Source organism: Molothrus aeneus, chromosome 8 (assembly GCF_037042795.1).
Source record: "Molothrus aeneus isolate 106 chromosome 8, BPBGC_Maene_1.0, whole genome shotgun sequence".
NCBI lineage: Eukaryota > Metazoa > Chordata > Aves > Passeriformes > Icteridae > Molothrus > Molothrus aeneus.
The window spans coordinates 15428798-15442847 of record NC_089653.1 but is presented as its reverse complement, the minus strand read 5'-3'; the positions used below and the strand labels follow the sequence as shown (position 1 = coordinate 15442847).

The 14050-nt window shown below is 36.6% G+C and overlaps 1 protein-coding gene across 3 annotated transcripts; it reads left to right on the top strand.

The window, feature by feature from the left end:
* Positions 1–4403: 4403 nt before the first annotated feature.
* On the top strand, positions 4404–13756 carry SHLD2 (shieldin complex subunit 2). 3 transcript variants are annotated; one of them, XM_066554590.1, is made up of 8 exons: positions 4404–6201; positions 6727–6834; positions 7603–7785; positions 8632–8766; positions 9739–9945; positions 10791–11025; positions 12604–12719; positions 13285–13756. In XM_066554590.1, the coding sequence occupies exons 1-8, from the start codon at positions 4698–4700 to the stop codon at positions 13455–13457; spliced, it is 2661 nt and encodes an 886-aa protein (XP_066410687.1). In that variant the 5' UTR covers positions 4404–4697; the 3' UTR covers positions 13458–13756. The 3 variants fall into 3 exon arrangements, with proteins under 3 accessions (XP_066410687.1, XP_066410688.1, XP_066410689.1); XM_066554591.1 differs by having other exon boundaries at positions 12604–12715; positions 13285–13410; XM_066554592.1 differs by lacking the exon at positions 13285–13756 and having other exon boundaries at positions 10791–10844; positions 12604–12713.
* Positions 13757–14050: the final 294 nt, after the last annotated feature.

Here is a 14050-nt window from a genome sequence, read left to right as displayed (position 1 = left end):
TAACTTTATACTTATTACAGATACTGCTGTATGCAAATGAAGGTTTGTGATTTTTCATCAATTTTGATATCAGCTAGCAGGGTTCTTGCTATACCACCAGGTCTGGTTGACAGCAGCCTCTGTGCACAGTATTCCATGTGCTAACAGTGTTACTGTGTGAGCCCAATGATCATCCTGGTGTAAAATTGCATTGGTTAGACAGGGCAGTTATGGACAGGACTACAGTCTTTACCTGAAACCTTGTATGAAAATTCAGATAAAAGGTATTTGGTGCTTGTAACAATCACCAAACAACAGATAACAGAAATAAGACCTGTTCTGTTCGTTTTCCCAGTGGAGCATGTGTATGTGTGTGTTCTCCCACATCTGTGTTTCCTTGAGTTCTTGTTTGGTGCCACTAGCCTGGGCTACTGCAGCTCACATCAGTAAATCTCCTTGAGCTGCCATTCACTTACACAGAGCATCTTCTTGAAGCCCACATGATGCATCCCTCACTCTTATGTAGAGTGAGTTTGCTTCAGCTACAAGGTGCTTAGCTTGAGTTCTGTCAGTTTTTATTTGCCAGTGTTCCTCTCATTATGTATTTGGACCAAGCTTATTGATTTAGCAGATAGGTGCTGTTGCTGGTATATTGATTCACTTGCAGTGCCAGCAGGAGTTGTTGGCAGAAAGATCTCCCTTCTTTTTCTTGCACAAGTTGCAAGCAAATATGTAATGGCATTCCTCACTATTCCAGAGTTGTTTCAGTTTCTAAGTGTATGAAAATGTTACTACACTGCTTGCTGTTTCTTCTTTCAAAGTTGCTGTACAGCTGCAGTACCTGGCTTTTTAAAAAGATCACGTTGAATTTTGGAGGGAGACTTGAGCAGCATGGTGAAAGCACCAGAAGAGTTTCCTGTGATGGAAACAGAATTCTGCATCAAGAAGTTTTTCTGGTTTCCCTTTGGTTGGCAACTGTCTTAGTAGCTTTTCTACTCCACAATCACATGGATTAAGTTGTTGAAAAAACAACCCTGCAGCTTGAATTGAACTGAAAAGGAATACTCTGAAGATGGGTATGAATAATTCACTTCCCTCTGTTGTAAGGTAGATGAATCAATCCTTTAATTTTTTATACTACATGTAGGAGGAGTATAAAGTGAAGTATGTGAATAAAGGAGGGTAAAGTCCACAACAGAAATTAAAATTTAGAATTTAAGAAATATCGTACTTGATGTATTTATTACTTACTTTATTACCAGCTTTTCAGCAGGGAAAGGACAATTATAATGTTTTCTTGCAAATTTTAGGGGTCAAGTCATTAACCACTTACCATTTAGGATGTTCATCATTAAGCTGCAGCAAATCAAAGCAGGAAGTTAAAAGAATACACTGTTTGTCTCCTAAAACTTCAGTGTTCCTAGAGGGGAAAGTACACTTTTGCATTATATTGGTATAGTTGTCTTCTGATACATTACTGTCTTTCATTTCTGTAATTTTATTTGTAGTTTGAAACTTTGTAGTGTGTAACAGACATAAAGAAACTCTTAACTGGAGGTTGAATTAGTGTGGTTTACTTTTAGGGTACAGGGCTTGAGTAAGGACTTGATGAGGCTGTTTAGATGTAACTTCTCAGAACAGAGATCAGGCATGTGGCTACTGTGAATATTCAGGAATTATAGGAAGCTGAAGCTGTGTCACCCTCTTAAATTACCTTGGCTTAATGCTTAGTGATTATCATGGTGAGTGAATACTATTAATGAGTAGAAAACTATCGAATAAAATTGAGTATTTTTAGGGTATTTTTGGGATACTTTAAAGTTGTGTATGTAGCATCAGAACATTTCTAGAGCGAAGAGGATTTTTAAAGCTATTTTTAATTTTATTCTATGTGCAGCAGATCACTAGAGATTAACAATCTGTTAATGACAGTTTGTTTTAAAAACATTTAAATTTAGAATTCCTGTCTTACTGTTTAGATTGGAGGAAATACACTATATAGCATAATATATTTCTGTCTATTAAACCTCAGTTGCAGTGCCTTGCAAATGTAAAACTTGCTGATGTAGTTACTGTTTTTTAATAGATCATTGACCCGTCAATCAGACTCTGACCATTTCAGAGATAAAAAGCTTGGCTTTCATTGGCTGCTAGGAATAGAGCACCTTTCCACAAATTAGGAAATGGTGTAATAATTAACAGGTATAATGGATATGTGCATTCAGGTTTCAGTTGTATCTTCATGAGTTTTAGCTCTTGTTATCTTTTGTGTAGTTAGTTAAGCCACTGTCTGCCCACAGATAACTACAGTATAAAATGGGGGGTTTTTTTGTGGCCGTAGAATTTTACTAAAATAATAGGTTTTTTGCTCACCTTGTAAAATATGAAGTGTATTGTTCTTTCAGACTTTTATTTATAACAAGGTGTAGAACTTCACTAACAAAACTCATTAAGTGGGTAATAATTCCTTCTGAAGCAGCAAATCAACAGTTCTTTAAACAATTTTGTGTACAGGGAGTTTAGGTAAACTTTAATTTTTTTTTTTTCTTTCTAATTTACAGACTCAAAATGATTTTAGGTACTGGTGATTCCTGGTACAGGAAGGAGTTTGACATCTTTGACTTAAAAAGTCACTTGGAAATTGCCAAAACAGGTCATTTAGTAGTGAACCTATTACACGAATCAGAAAGTTGGCAGAGGTCATTTACCATTTCTAAGGTAATTTATGTTTTGAAAATATAGGCTGTATTTTAATTGCAAACATTCATTAAACAACATCAAGATTCAATTCCTTTGGTGTGATCATGGAATCATAGAACAGCTCAGGTTGAAAAGGCTCTTAAAAATCATCAAGTTCCAAACCCTGTGCCATGGGCACGTTTCATTAGCCCAAGTTGCTCAGGGCCCCTTGTGGCCTGGCATTAATGTACTGGCACTGCAAAATGTGAATCAGCGAAGCAAATCCTAAGTTTAGAGAAGTTACAGAACTGGAAAATTAAGGAAAACTTTCTGAATTTTTGTGCAACTTATAAACCACTAAACATGTCAACAAGCAAAAGAGAAGTGATACTTAAAATGAGGGGCTGATAAATTACTATATAACTGGACATTTACTAAGTTCATTTGAACTGATGGTAACATTTTCTGTTTGTCACAGATCTGTTACTGAGCTTTTTACATCATGTATTGGTAGCCTTTTATCTACAAAGCTTATTAACATCACTTCTTTGGGGATTCAACCTCACTGTCACTTTGCTTAGTCTTTCCCTTACCTGATCCACTACTTCAGTATTGACCATAAATTCTGTTCTTCTGGTTATTTGTATATTACCATTCTTTATAAAACTCAAAGCTTTCACAGCTTTGGGTATTGTCCTTTAAAAGTTACCATTTTCTGGGACTAAATTTAAATGTACAACTGCAGAAGTTTGGACACTCCAATGTTTTAAGTGGTATTTATTTTGTTATGAGCATAAAAAGTGACCAATACTAGTCTCTGAGTTTTGTAGCTTCTTTGTATTCTGCCCTATCTTCTTTTAGTGATTGTATATTGCTTTTCCAGTGACAGCAATCGTGTACCAGAGATCACTATTCTGTGATGTTTATGGTTTTTCCATGTTACAATGAGCCTTGTGAATGTGCAGATTTATTGACCCTTAGTGGGGTTGTTAGGAAAATGGTTGCTAATTTAATTAGTGCTAAATGAAAAATTTGCATATTTTTCAATGCTGCATTTGTTTCAATGGTCTTTTTCTTCTATTTACAGCTGGATTAGCTCTTGAATTTTTTCTGGTGTTCTCTACATCTGCAGAATTGCCTATTGAAGCAACTTCTATTAGCAACAGCACTCCCAAAACAAGTAGCTGTAATCACATTTTAAGGAACAGTCGTAGCTGTTTCTGCATATATTAAAATTATAATTATAGAGCAGAAATTTAAAAAATAAAAGGTCATCTTTTTGTGTGCTGTGTAAGTGGGCTGATTTTTAATTAGCTAGAAAAGCTAGTAATTTCTTGAGTAGTTTGATACTACATAAATGAATTAAAGCAAATCCTAAATCACCTGCTCAAGCTTTACTGACCTCTTAGTGGTTATTAAATAATTATTATTTATCAGTAATAGCCTGAAACAGTAGTTTCATGCCAAAACAGCATGTAAAATATTGCATTCCTAGCAAAATTTAATTTTAAATAGCTATAGTGTTTTAATCATTTAGTTGAAACTGATTTTCTGGGAGATGAAATGATCTCCTAGCTATGCTGTGAAGATTTCTTACATTTATTTCAGATGAGTTTAAATCAAGTACTGAATAGTGAAGTCACATTTGACTGTTTGATTAGCAATAGTAAATGAAGACAAATAGGTCAATAATTAAACTTAATTTTAACTTCCCTATATTGTGTTTCTGTGTATCAGAATCAGAAACTAGGTGTGGCTGTAAATTTCTTTTTCTGTGCAAATTTGACAGAAATAAATGCTGAATATTTCTAAAATAAATTCCCTTTTTTAGATTTTGTACATCTATTTTTATAGGCTTGAAGCAGTTAAGTAGTGTTTTTACCGGTTAAACTATGAAAAACTCCCATGAATTTTAGGTGTTTTTAAAATTGCAAAGGAAAAGTAAAATCCTCTTTTTTTTGCATCTGCTGATATTTATTATTATTGCGCTTATTGCATAAACCACATTATTTAAAGTCAAACTTACACAGCAGTCAAAAATGTCAAAAAGACCTCAAATCCATATTTTTGTGGGAGCACCAAGTATCCCGAGGCCACGGGAGGGGTTGGAGCAGAGCTCAGCCCCTGCTGGTGAGCGATGGAAGGAGCTGCGCTGTTTGTGTGACAGCCCTGGCCGTGTTCCTGGGAGGCTCCGGGCCGCTGCTGCCCCCGCGGTGCCCCAGGCAGAAAGCTCTGCGCCCACAGGGGTCCCCACCAGTGGGGACAGAGCTCAGCAGGGCACGTTCATGGCAAAAGAAGGAAAAGATCTGCCATCTCCTGCCCCTGTGGCACTAACTTGTACCTGCGCACCTAAAAAGATCACAGGTTTAGCTTGCTCTGATTGTCATGAACCCAAAGATAGATTTACACCTGCAGATGTAAATCAGGCTGCAGATCAGCACCTGCCCCAGGGCTGTGCAGAGTCAGCTGGACAAGAGAAACCATCAGGTGCCTGCTGCCCAGAGCTCACTGAGACAAAAGCCTGTCCTTCAGAAGTTGACAGAACTGACATTTCTGCATTGCTTGCCAGCACTGAGCAGGTCAGCATCCATTTACAGTCTGTGGGACTTCAGGCAGCTCACAGAGCTGAGCATCATGAACATCTAAGGCAATGTATGGATGTGTTTTTCCAAGAAGCTCAGGAGTCCAAAGCAAAAGAACCAAATGACTGTGCAAACTTTGCAGTGTCAGCAGACACTGAGTTTCGTAGTGTAGTGACTTCGAGTCGGGTGGCTGTTTTTGCACAGAATGAGATGCAGGAAAGTATTGTAAAACTATCAGAAATAGCAGCAGGCAAAAAAGCTGAAGAAGGACACTATGGTCACTTCCAATGTGATTCTGGTGTTGGAACATGTACTACTACTGTTACTGAAAATGAATATGAGGAAGAGGATGCAAGTTCTCTTGAACTTTTCAGTTCTGAGGATGATGGGGAGAATGTTTTGGTTAAAGCTACAAAACAGGAAGAAAGTGCTCAGGAAAATGCAGAAAAGTTTCAAGAACCTAATGTTGCTGCTGAGCAACTTGTAAATGAAATCCATATTGAGCCATTGAGCTCTGGAGTACTGTGCTCTCAAGGGAACTGTTCTCACAAGAACTTTTCTAAAAGACCCCGCAAGCATGAAGATTCCCTTCGTCTTTCTCACTCAGCATTTAGAAGACAGCTGAAATCCAAGAGAGCTAAACTGAATTCTTCTCCACCTGGTTCTGGGTTGAGAGTGGATCCAGACAGGATGGCAGAGTTCAAGAAACTCCAAAAGAAACTCTCACTACTTAAGAATTGCTGCTGCAAAAATCAAAAGTACAATATTTTGGTTGCAGTTGTACATCCTTGTCATATCAAAGAAGTACAGAAGAAGACTAAACCAAAATCTTCATGTAAAGTTCCTGTGGCAACAATTGTTGTTACTGACCAGTCAGAAATTGAGAGAAAGGTGGTGCTGTGGCGTGGTGCTGCATTTTGGTCCCTCACTGTGTTTCCTGGGGATGTAATACTGCTTACAGGTGAGAGTTCTTTTGTTTGCCTTTTTAAAATATGGATCTTAAAAATGCCTGCTTAAAATAGAAGAATGTAACAAATAATTTGGAACTATAGCTAAACATTTGTATGTTGCTTTCTTACATCACTTACATTGCTGAGTTCTCAGTCATCCTGCCAGTGCAGCGTTGACTGTTCCATGGAAGTTTACCCTCAGACACAGCCATGGAGAGTCAGGGCTATTCTGTAAGGTGTCAGTGTTTTAAAACAGTTGTTCTTGAAAAGTACAAGTGCTGCTACAAACCAGACCTAAGCAGTGTCTGCTAGGAGGCTAATGAGTTTAAGAATTACATCAAACTGAGAAAATTTTACCAACTCATTGTAAATGGTGTTGGTAGATTAAAATAAAATAATCACTGCATTTCCAAGTGTTCTCTTTCAAACCCTGTGCTTTACACATCTCTATGTAAGACAGTTATATAGTCAAGAGAAATATTATACACTTCATTATTGTTGACATGTGAGTTGATAAAGTTGTTTTTTTCTTGCAGATATAATAATGTCTGAGAATCCTTGGTGTGGAGAGGTCATGCTTCAGTCAACATTTACCAGTCAGTTATTGAATCTGGGGAACTGCTCAGCTCTCAAGACAGAAGAATGTAAGATTGTAGTGCATAAGTTGCCATGCAAATCACAGTAAAAGAGCCATTTCAAGTACTCCATTTTGCTGGCAATGCCTCACACATAATATAAAATAGAAATGTGTGTAACTGAGAGGTACTAAACACAATAGAAAAATATGACAGGAACACCTAAGCACAAGATGTGGACATGACATCAGATAGGCATGTGGAGATCATCATAAAGTTTGGTGGTTACCACTCTGAACTCAAAAAAAAAAATTAGTTTAGTTTAGGAAAGAGCAGTTATCCCAGGACCTGTCCATGTGATGTCTGAGATTGCATGAGGATTCAATTTTTTGCAAAATGGAGTAAGTGGATCCAAAGTGATTAATTGCAGGCCATGGAGGGTTGGAGACTGAGGGGAAAATACTGTGGAAGTATCACCATTGTTCTTCCTGTCTTTGTGATGTCCAGTATTGTAAAGCCAGCTCTTAAGGCAGATTCTGAGGTCAATGATCAAGAACAGCTTTCTTCTTACCAAGCTATGGTACAAGTTTTTTTTTGTGTATTTTAAAGTATTGCACTTAGCTGAACTTCATTTGCCTCCTCTTGATACTACCCTGAAGTGCAGTTAAAATTTTACCTTAAATTTTTAAAAATTTTTAAAAAAATTTACCTTAAAATTTTTCTAAAACTGTTCTGATTTTTTCACTGTTAACATGTTCCAAGTCACAAGTTTTACACTTCTAAGCATAAAAAGCAGTATGTGACTTTGCCTTTTTTCCATATAAATTTATCCTCTAGTGGATGATGGTGTTCTGCATGGCTTATTGGCATACATATCATCAGAATTCCCACACTTCAGAGACATTCCACAAAGACAAGTTCAGAGACTGGATGATGTTCAGTACGTGCAGCTAGATCAGCTCCAGCCCAATGTTTTGGTGCACTCAATCCTGAAAATTATCAATATTTCTGTGTTAACAGGTAAGTTAATTCACTGGACTTCAACTTCTGCAGTAGCTGGAACTTAAATAGTAATTTTGTAAGGCAAAATGTTTCTCACTGCTTGATTTCAAGCTTTGCACAAAAATTTGATCACATTGCACTATCATCTTGAACTAGTAAGATACAAATTTCTACCCACATCATCAATAGCATGTTTATTAGTTTTAAATGCAGAATTTTGAAGATAAAAACCTTCATCATTTGCTCTAGTAAATCTTGGAATTAGGTATTCCATCCAGGTGTTCTTGTTGAAAAATTATTTTTGAAAAATGCTGTAGTTTTAGTGTGGAACTGTAACAGACATGCAGTGTCCTGGATAAGAGCTGTGTAGAGGTTTGTATGTACTGTTACTAATAGTTTTAGTGTGCCTTGTACACCTTGTGCCCATAGTTTTCTTTTATGTGAAAACTTGTAGTGAAATGTTTCTTCCACTGTATTCTACAGAAGTTATGGGAACTTCCAATTACAACAGTTGCTGAGAGATTGAGTACAATTTCTTTCTACTCAGTACAAGTAGGAGGAATGGGAGCTGAAAGATGCTCAGATACTTCTGCTTCAAAGGGAGTTGTCCAGTTACTGAGTATTTAGATGGATAAAAGTTAATTAATATACTTTATGCACTCCCTCAAACTAGATTCCTGTTGCAGAAGAAAGCAGGTTATTTTCTGTCCAGAAGAAATTGTAGGTGTATTCTTCTTTGCTTTTAATTGTAGCATAAAATGATTTATATTTATACCATGATTTCACTGTAATACTGAGGCACGTGGGGTTTGTGTGCTTATATGCTTTTCACTGTACAAGTAATGTAATTTCAATTCTTACCAGAATCTGTGTACAGCTACAGAGGTGGCAGCCAAAGAAAAATTATTCTAACAGTAGAACAGAACAGAGATCAACACTACAGGATGGTTCTGTGGGGAGCAGGGGCTGCCTGGTACCCCCAGCTTCAGAGGAAAAAAGGTAAGGTTCCTTGTACCTATGGGTAGGTCTGAAAGGATTTTTGTGATGCTCTAAGTGCCTTTTAAGTATTCAGCTGGTAACATTTATCCATTCAACCTTTCAATACTCCCCTTGGAGGGATAATGTATTTTGTGCTAATTCTAACATCATCTCTGTTTAGAAGCAGTGCCATCAGTAACAGAATTTGATTGCACTTCAGAACACTGAGAAGGCATAAATATTTAAAAACTTCAATCTATATACAAGATGCACTTACTTATATAGTGCCTGGTTATGTAACTATAAAAAATCCATGAGTGTTAACTGTGGTACCAGTTTTGCTGGGTCTTCCTTATCATTGTCTGGTGTAGCATGAATTGCTGGGTTTTTCCTACTCCTTTTATCATTTTCTGCTTTCCACTTTACTCATGTCAGGCTTTATATCCTGATGGTCTTGAGAACAAGTCCAGGTAACTAAGTAGAAGCATCTCTTCTACTTAGAATGACAAGAATTACATGTGACTGTGCAGTGACTACTACCAAACTTTGATTTATTCCTAGTCTTGTTCTTTTAAGAAAAGTTAAACTAGGTTTATGTTAAATTGAAAATTCTGGAGATGGAAGATTAAAAACATTAATCACATTAAAATGGAAGTTGATTAATAACATGAAGATTTTTTTTCTCTGAGACATTGCCAGCATTAGTGCTGACAACAAATTTCAGAGCTGGTTTCTTTTTCAAAATGCTCAGTTGTCGTGACAGCTGAATTTGGTAGAGGTGAAATGAAATTTCTGTTATGGGAAACAACTCATGCAAAGTTTATAGGGAAAGGAAGAACCTTACACGTCATCACACTTAAAAGGAAGTTGCCAGAGCTGGCTATGTGAGAATGTCTTCTGATTTGTTTCTCAATCTTGTACGTGACCTTGGCTTTCTGTAAATTAACCACAGTACAGAAAATAAACTCTTCTGTTTGCTTTTTTGTTCTGTAGACCACATATGGGCTTTCAAATACCTTTTGGTCCAGTGTAGTTCTGTCTCAGGTGACCTGGAACTGCACACTACTCCATGGTCATCCTATGAGTGCTTGTTTGATGATGACAAAAGGGCAGTTGAATTCAAAGAAAAGTTTCAGAAAAGGCAGACATCCCTCATGGAGTTGACAAGGCTCTCGGCGCTCCTGGAAGAAAAATGCTCAGGTAAATGTTATCCACAGCTCTGTAATATCTGTTGTGCCATGCACAAGTAGGCAGAATAGATGCTCTCATGATGAGGTAAGATGGTTGTTTTTTTAAGGTAGCCCAGGTCTGGGTCTGAATTTATTCTGGAGGCTGCTGCCCTGTACTTGGCCAAACTGAATGCAGCCTTCATCCCATGAGCCCAGCAGAGGGATAGGTGTGATGTGTGCTGCCGTGCAAAGGCAGCTTCAGAACACAGAGGGAAATGCTGACTTTTGTTATCCACACCAGCCAGTCATGATGTGACTAATTACTGGAAGTTTATCAGTGTTTCTCAAAACCGGGAACTCTCAATAGCTACTGCTATTGAAAACTTCTTACAAAAGGACAAAGAAGACATTTTACACAGTCATCCTTTCCCAGATAAGCCTAGAAGATGGCTATGGGTGGTGTTAAATGCTAGGAAGTCATTAAAGCTGTTCTTGCAGCAGTTAACTCTAGTTTATATATAAATAATGAAAAGCTAAGTCATTAAAGCTGTGCTTCTCAGTGTCTTTGAAACAGTGGGAAGAAAATCACTTGGAAATTCTTTGCACAATTTTGATCTCTTATTCAGGCACCTTCTGTAGTGGCATCTACTGATATAGTACCTGAAAATGTAGTTCTTTTGTACATTTTAAAATAATATTTAGCCACCAAGATTTTTCACTGAATAAAATACCTCTAAAAATTTGAGCATGTGTTAACAAAGGGGGAAGAAACTGAGAAAGTTCTTGATAGCAATTTTGGTTTCTAATCAGCTGTAGCCATTGATTTCGCTTTCAGTTCTAAATAAAGCTTAATTCATATTTGAATTGTTTTTGTAGGAGTGGTCCAAGTGAAAGCCCATATCTTGGAATTGAAGTTTACCATTTCCACTGGTCAGTACAAGCAATTCATCTTCTCTGCTGACACTTCACTGGAATGTGTTTTGGCTTCTCTGCCTATGATCACATATTCAGGTTGTGCCAAATGTGGTTTGGAACTACAGGCAGATGAGAACATGATCTATAAGCAGTGTATTAGATGTCTGCCATACAGCAAAGTAAAAACATTCTACAGGTAAATGAAATAAAGTAATGTGTATTATTAGGGAGGTAAACTTTCTCCATTTTAATTACCCCCATATCTAAAATTCTTTGTTTAAGGTGTGGTTAGCAATCCCTGTCTCTCCAATGAATTTTCAATTTGTTGTTCTTGAATTGCTGTATTATATTGTCATTATTTATACACGATATTCTTAGTTTGAATCTAACTTTTTAATTTCTATGAATACTATCATGCAGGAATGATGTTTACCCAGTACTGTGTCAGATAAAGCTGAGGTAGAGAAGAAGCTTGAGGACCAAAGGAAAACTCCTTGAGAATCTTGTTCCAGCCTAAATCTGAAATCACGTGCATGCAGAACCATGTTTTTAAACGGATTAGTCAGTTTCAGCTGTGCAGAAATAATATTGGCAAATGTTTTCAATAAACATTCTGGGAGAGCAGAGATAGTGAGTTATCACCAGATGGCACTGTGGGACACATATAGTCACACTTAGAGAAAATAAACTAAGTGGATCCAGTTGATGTAGGTACATCTTTATTGACTAATTGTTCAATTCTCACATTTATCTTGGGCTTTTGAAATGTAGTTTTCATTGTGACTAGAAAGACATGTAGCTAGAGAATGTTTATTGAGACAACCATGGATGTGATAGAATTCTAGAATATGTAAATTTCCAATCTAAATTTTTTCTCAAATTCTTTCTAAACTCTTCCATAATGAGCTTAATGAATCATTAACTTAAATACTATTACTTAATGAACTAGGACTTAAATATCCTATTTATCTAACCAGGCAGTGACTTAGTATTTTTCCTCTAAGCAAAATAGTCTTGCATCTTTATGTGCTATTTGTTTTCCTGTGAGGAAGGATTAAGTGCAAAAAGGTTTTTTCCTTAACTGAAAAGGTTCTGCCAGTCTTTCATAAGACTATGAAATCTCAGTGGGCATGAAGGACCTCAGTTTGCTCCTGCACAAAAGATGGTGGAAAAATGATAAGGATTTCCAGTGTTTGTACTCTCAGCATGAGAACACATCCAGATGTAGAATTTACATGTCCATTTTGTTCAGAGAAAAGCCTCACATTTTTGCACTGAAATTTTTTTCTGATCAATTTAGTAAGAATGCATCACCTTGGCAGTATTTCCAAATAGGGATTTTTATTTGTTCAGTGGTTTGTGAAAACATTTGGTATTATTTATAGTGCGAGAGCTATACCCTGGTATTATGTGGCTATAAAGTGATGTATTAAGACAGATAACACAGAGTGATGTTGATACAGATGGTACAATTCCAAGTGACACACCTAAGCTTATGTCCCTGCTTTGTATTTCCACCACCTCCATGGGCAATCCTGACCATCCTAACAGTAAAAAATTTCCTTCTAATGTCTAATCTGAGTGTCCTGTCTCAGTTTAGGGCCATTTCCTTATTTATTCCTCAAACTGATTCCAGAGCTACAGATTTGACACAAGTACATTGAGATTTTCTCATTTTTCTATTTGTTGGTATTATGTTGCACAGTAAGATTAAGTTTCAATAAAAAACAAACCATAGCAGCTAACTTTCATGGACCTTTGTTTTCTGATCTAGACCTGCTTTGATGACAGTAGAAGATGAAGGACATGAAATTTATGTTCATGTGGTGTCTGAGTTGATGGAAAAAATCTTCCTCAATATTCCTGCAGATTGGCTGAAGAGATTAGTAGGTACTGCTTCATTAATTACTTGTGATAGAAACAGGCAGCAAAGTTCACAATGGAGGGAAAATTTTTAATCATTTACAGTTGAAAAGAAACCCTAAACCACCAACATCAAAGTGGCTGTCTGACAAACTCAATTTCACTGGAGAGGTTGCAACAACAGGAGGTAAGAGGTGTGAATAACTACAACGACTTAGTTATATAATAGGTATATACCTAAATATTCAATAACTAAATAGATTCCTTATGTGCAAAATTGAAAGTCTTAGGAGCTTTTAGAAGGAGCTGGCATGTTTTCATGATTTGAAACATTGAACTGTTTCAGACAAGCTTCACTTGATACGTCCTGTTTGACTTGAGGTGTTTTATGTAATTCACAGGTGTTAAAAGTTTAATGAGAAACAGGCTCAGCTCACTGTTTTTAAAAAGTAATTAAAAATAAAAGCTAATTTTCTATTCAGATGTTGAACTTCACTTGCAGTAATTAAATGGAGCTTCATGGAGGTAGAACTTGAATGTTAGGTGCTACTGTGAAAATCAAGTGTAAATTGAATTGTTTTGTGTTTTGCAGTGCCCTCTTCAGATATAACCTACAGCACAGTAGTAGCAGATCTGTGTCATTCACTGCTGGCAGATACAGAAGCATCCTATTTGTTGGAAATCAGAAGCCACTTTGTGCTAGATGAGAACAGCTATCCTTTGCAAAAGGATTTCCATCTGCTGAATTTTCATCCTGATCTTTGACCTCTGCACTAATTGAGTAACAAAGACCATAAGGACACACAGATGGGAAGCAGAAGAAAAATTACTTAGCTGAAGGAAGCAAATCTCTTGTAAAAACTATAATAAAGGATTTTGGTTTTAACTTACGAAAAAAGCAAAACTATCAAAAGGACTGGTATGGAATATCTGCTAATAGTATATACTGGTGGAGTAATAATGATGAATTTTCGTAAAATGTATTTTTATACATGCATAATATATTTTTATACATGCATATTTGTATTAATAATGAGGTTAATAAATTCCAACAATTTCTTCCATATCTGTTTTCCTTTTTCTCCTCAGAAAAGTTCACTACTATTGTGAGAGACTGAATTTTCCTGAGACCTGGCATATTAGAGAATTCAGTAATATTTTAGTTTCACAATTTTTGTTTGTCTTACCCATATGCTATCTGTAGCTTGGTGGTTTTGTTTTGCTGTTGTGGTTGCTTTCCTTTTTTTAACAGCAGAATTTTTGCCATTTACCCTCAGCAATTTTGCTGCTGCTCTTTTCTCTTGCAAAACAGAACTGTCTTGTAATCATTCCACCTCCTTCAGCTCAAGGTAAGTCTC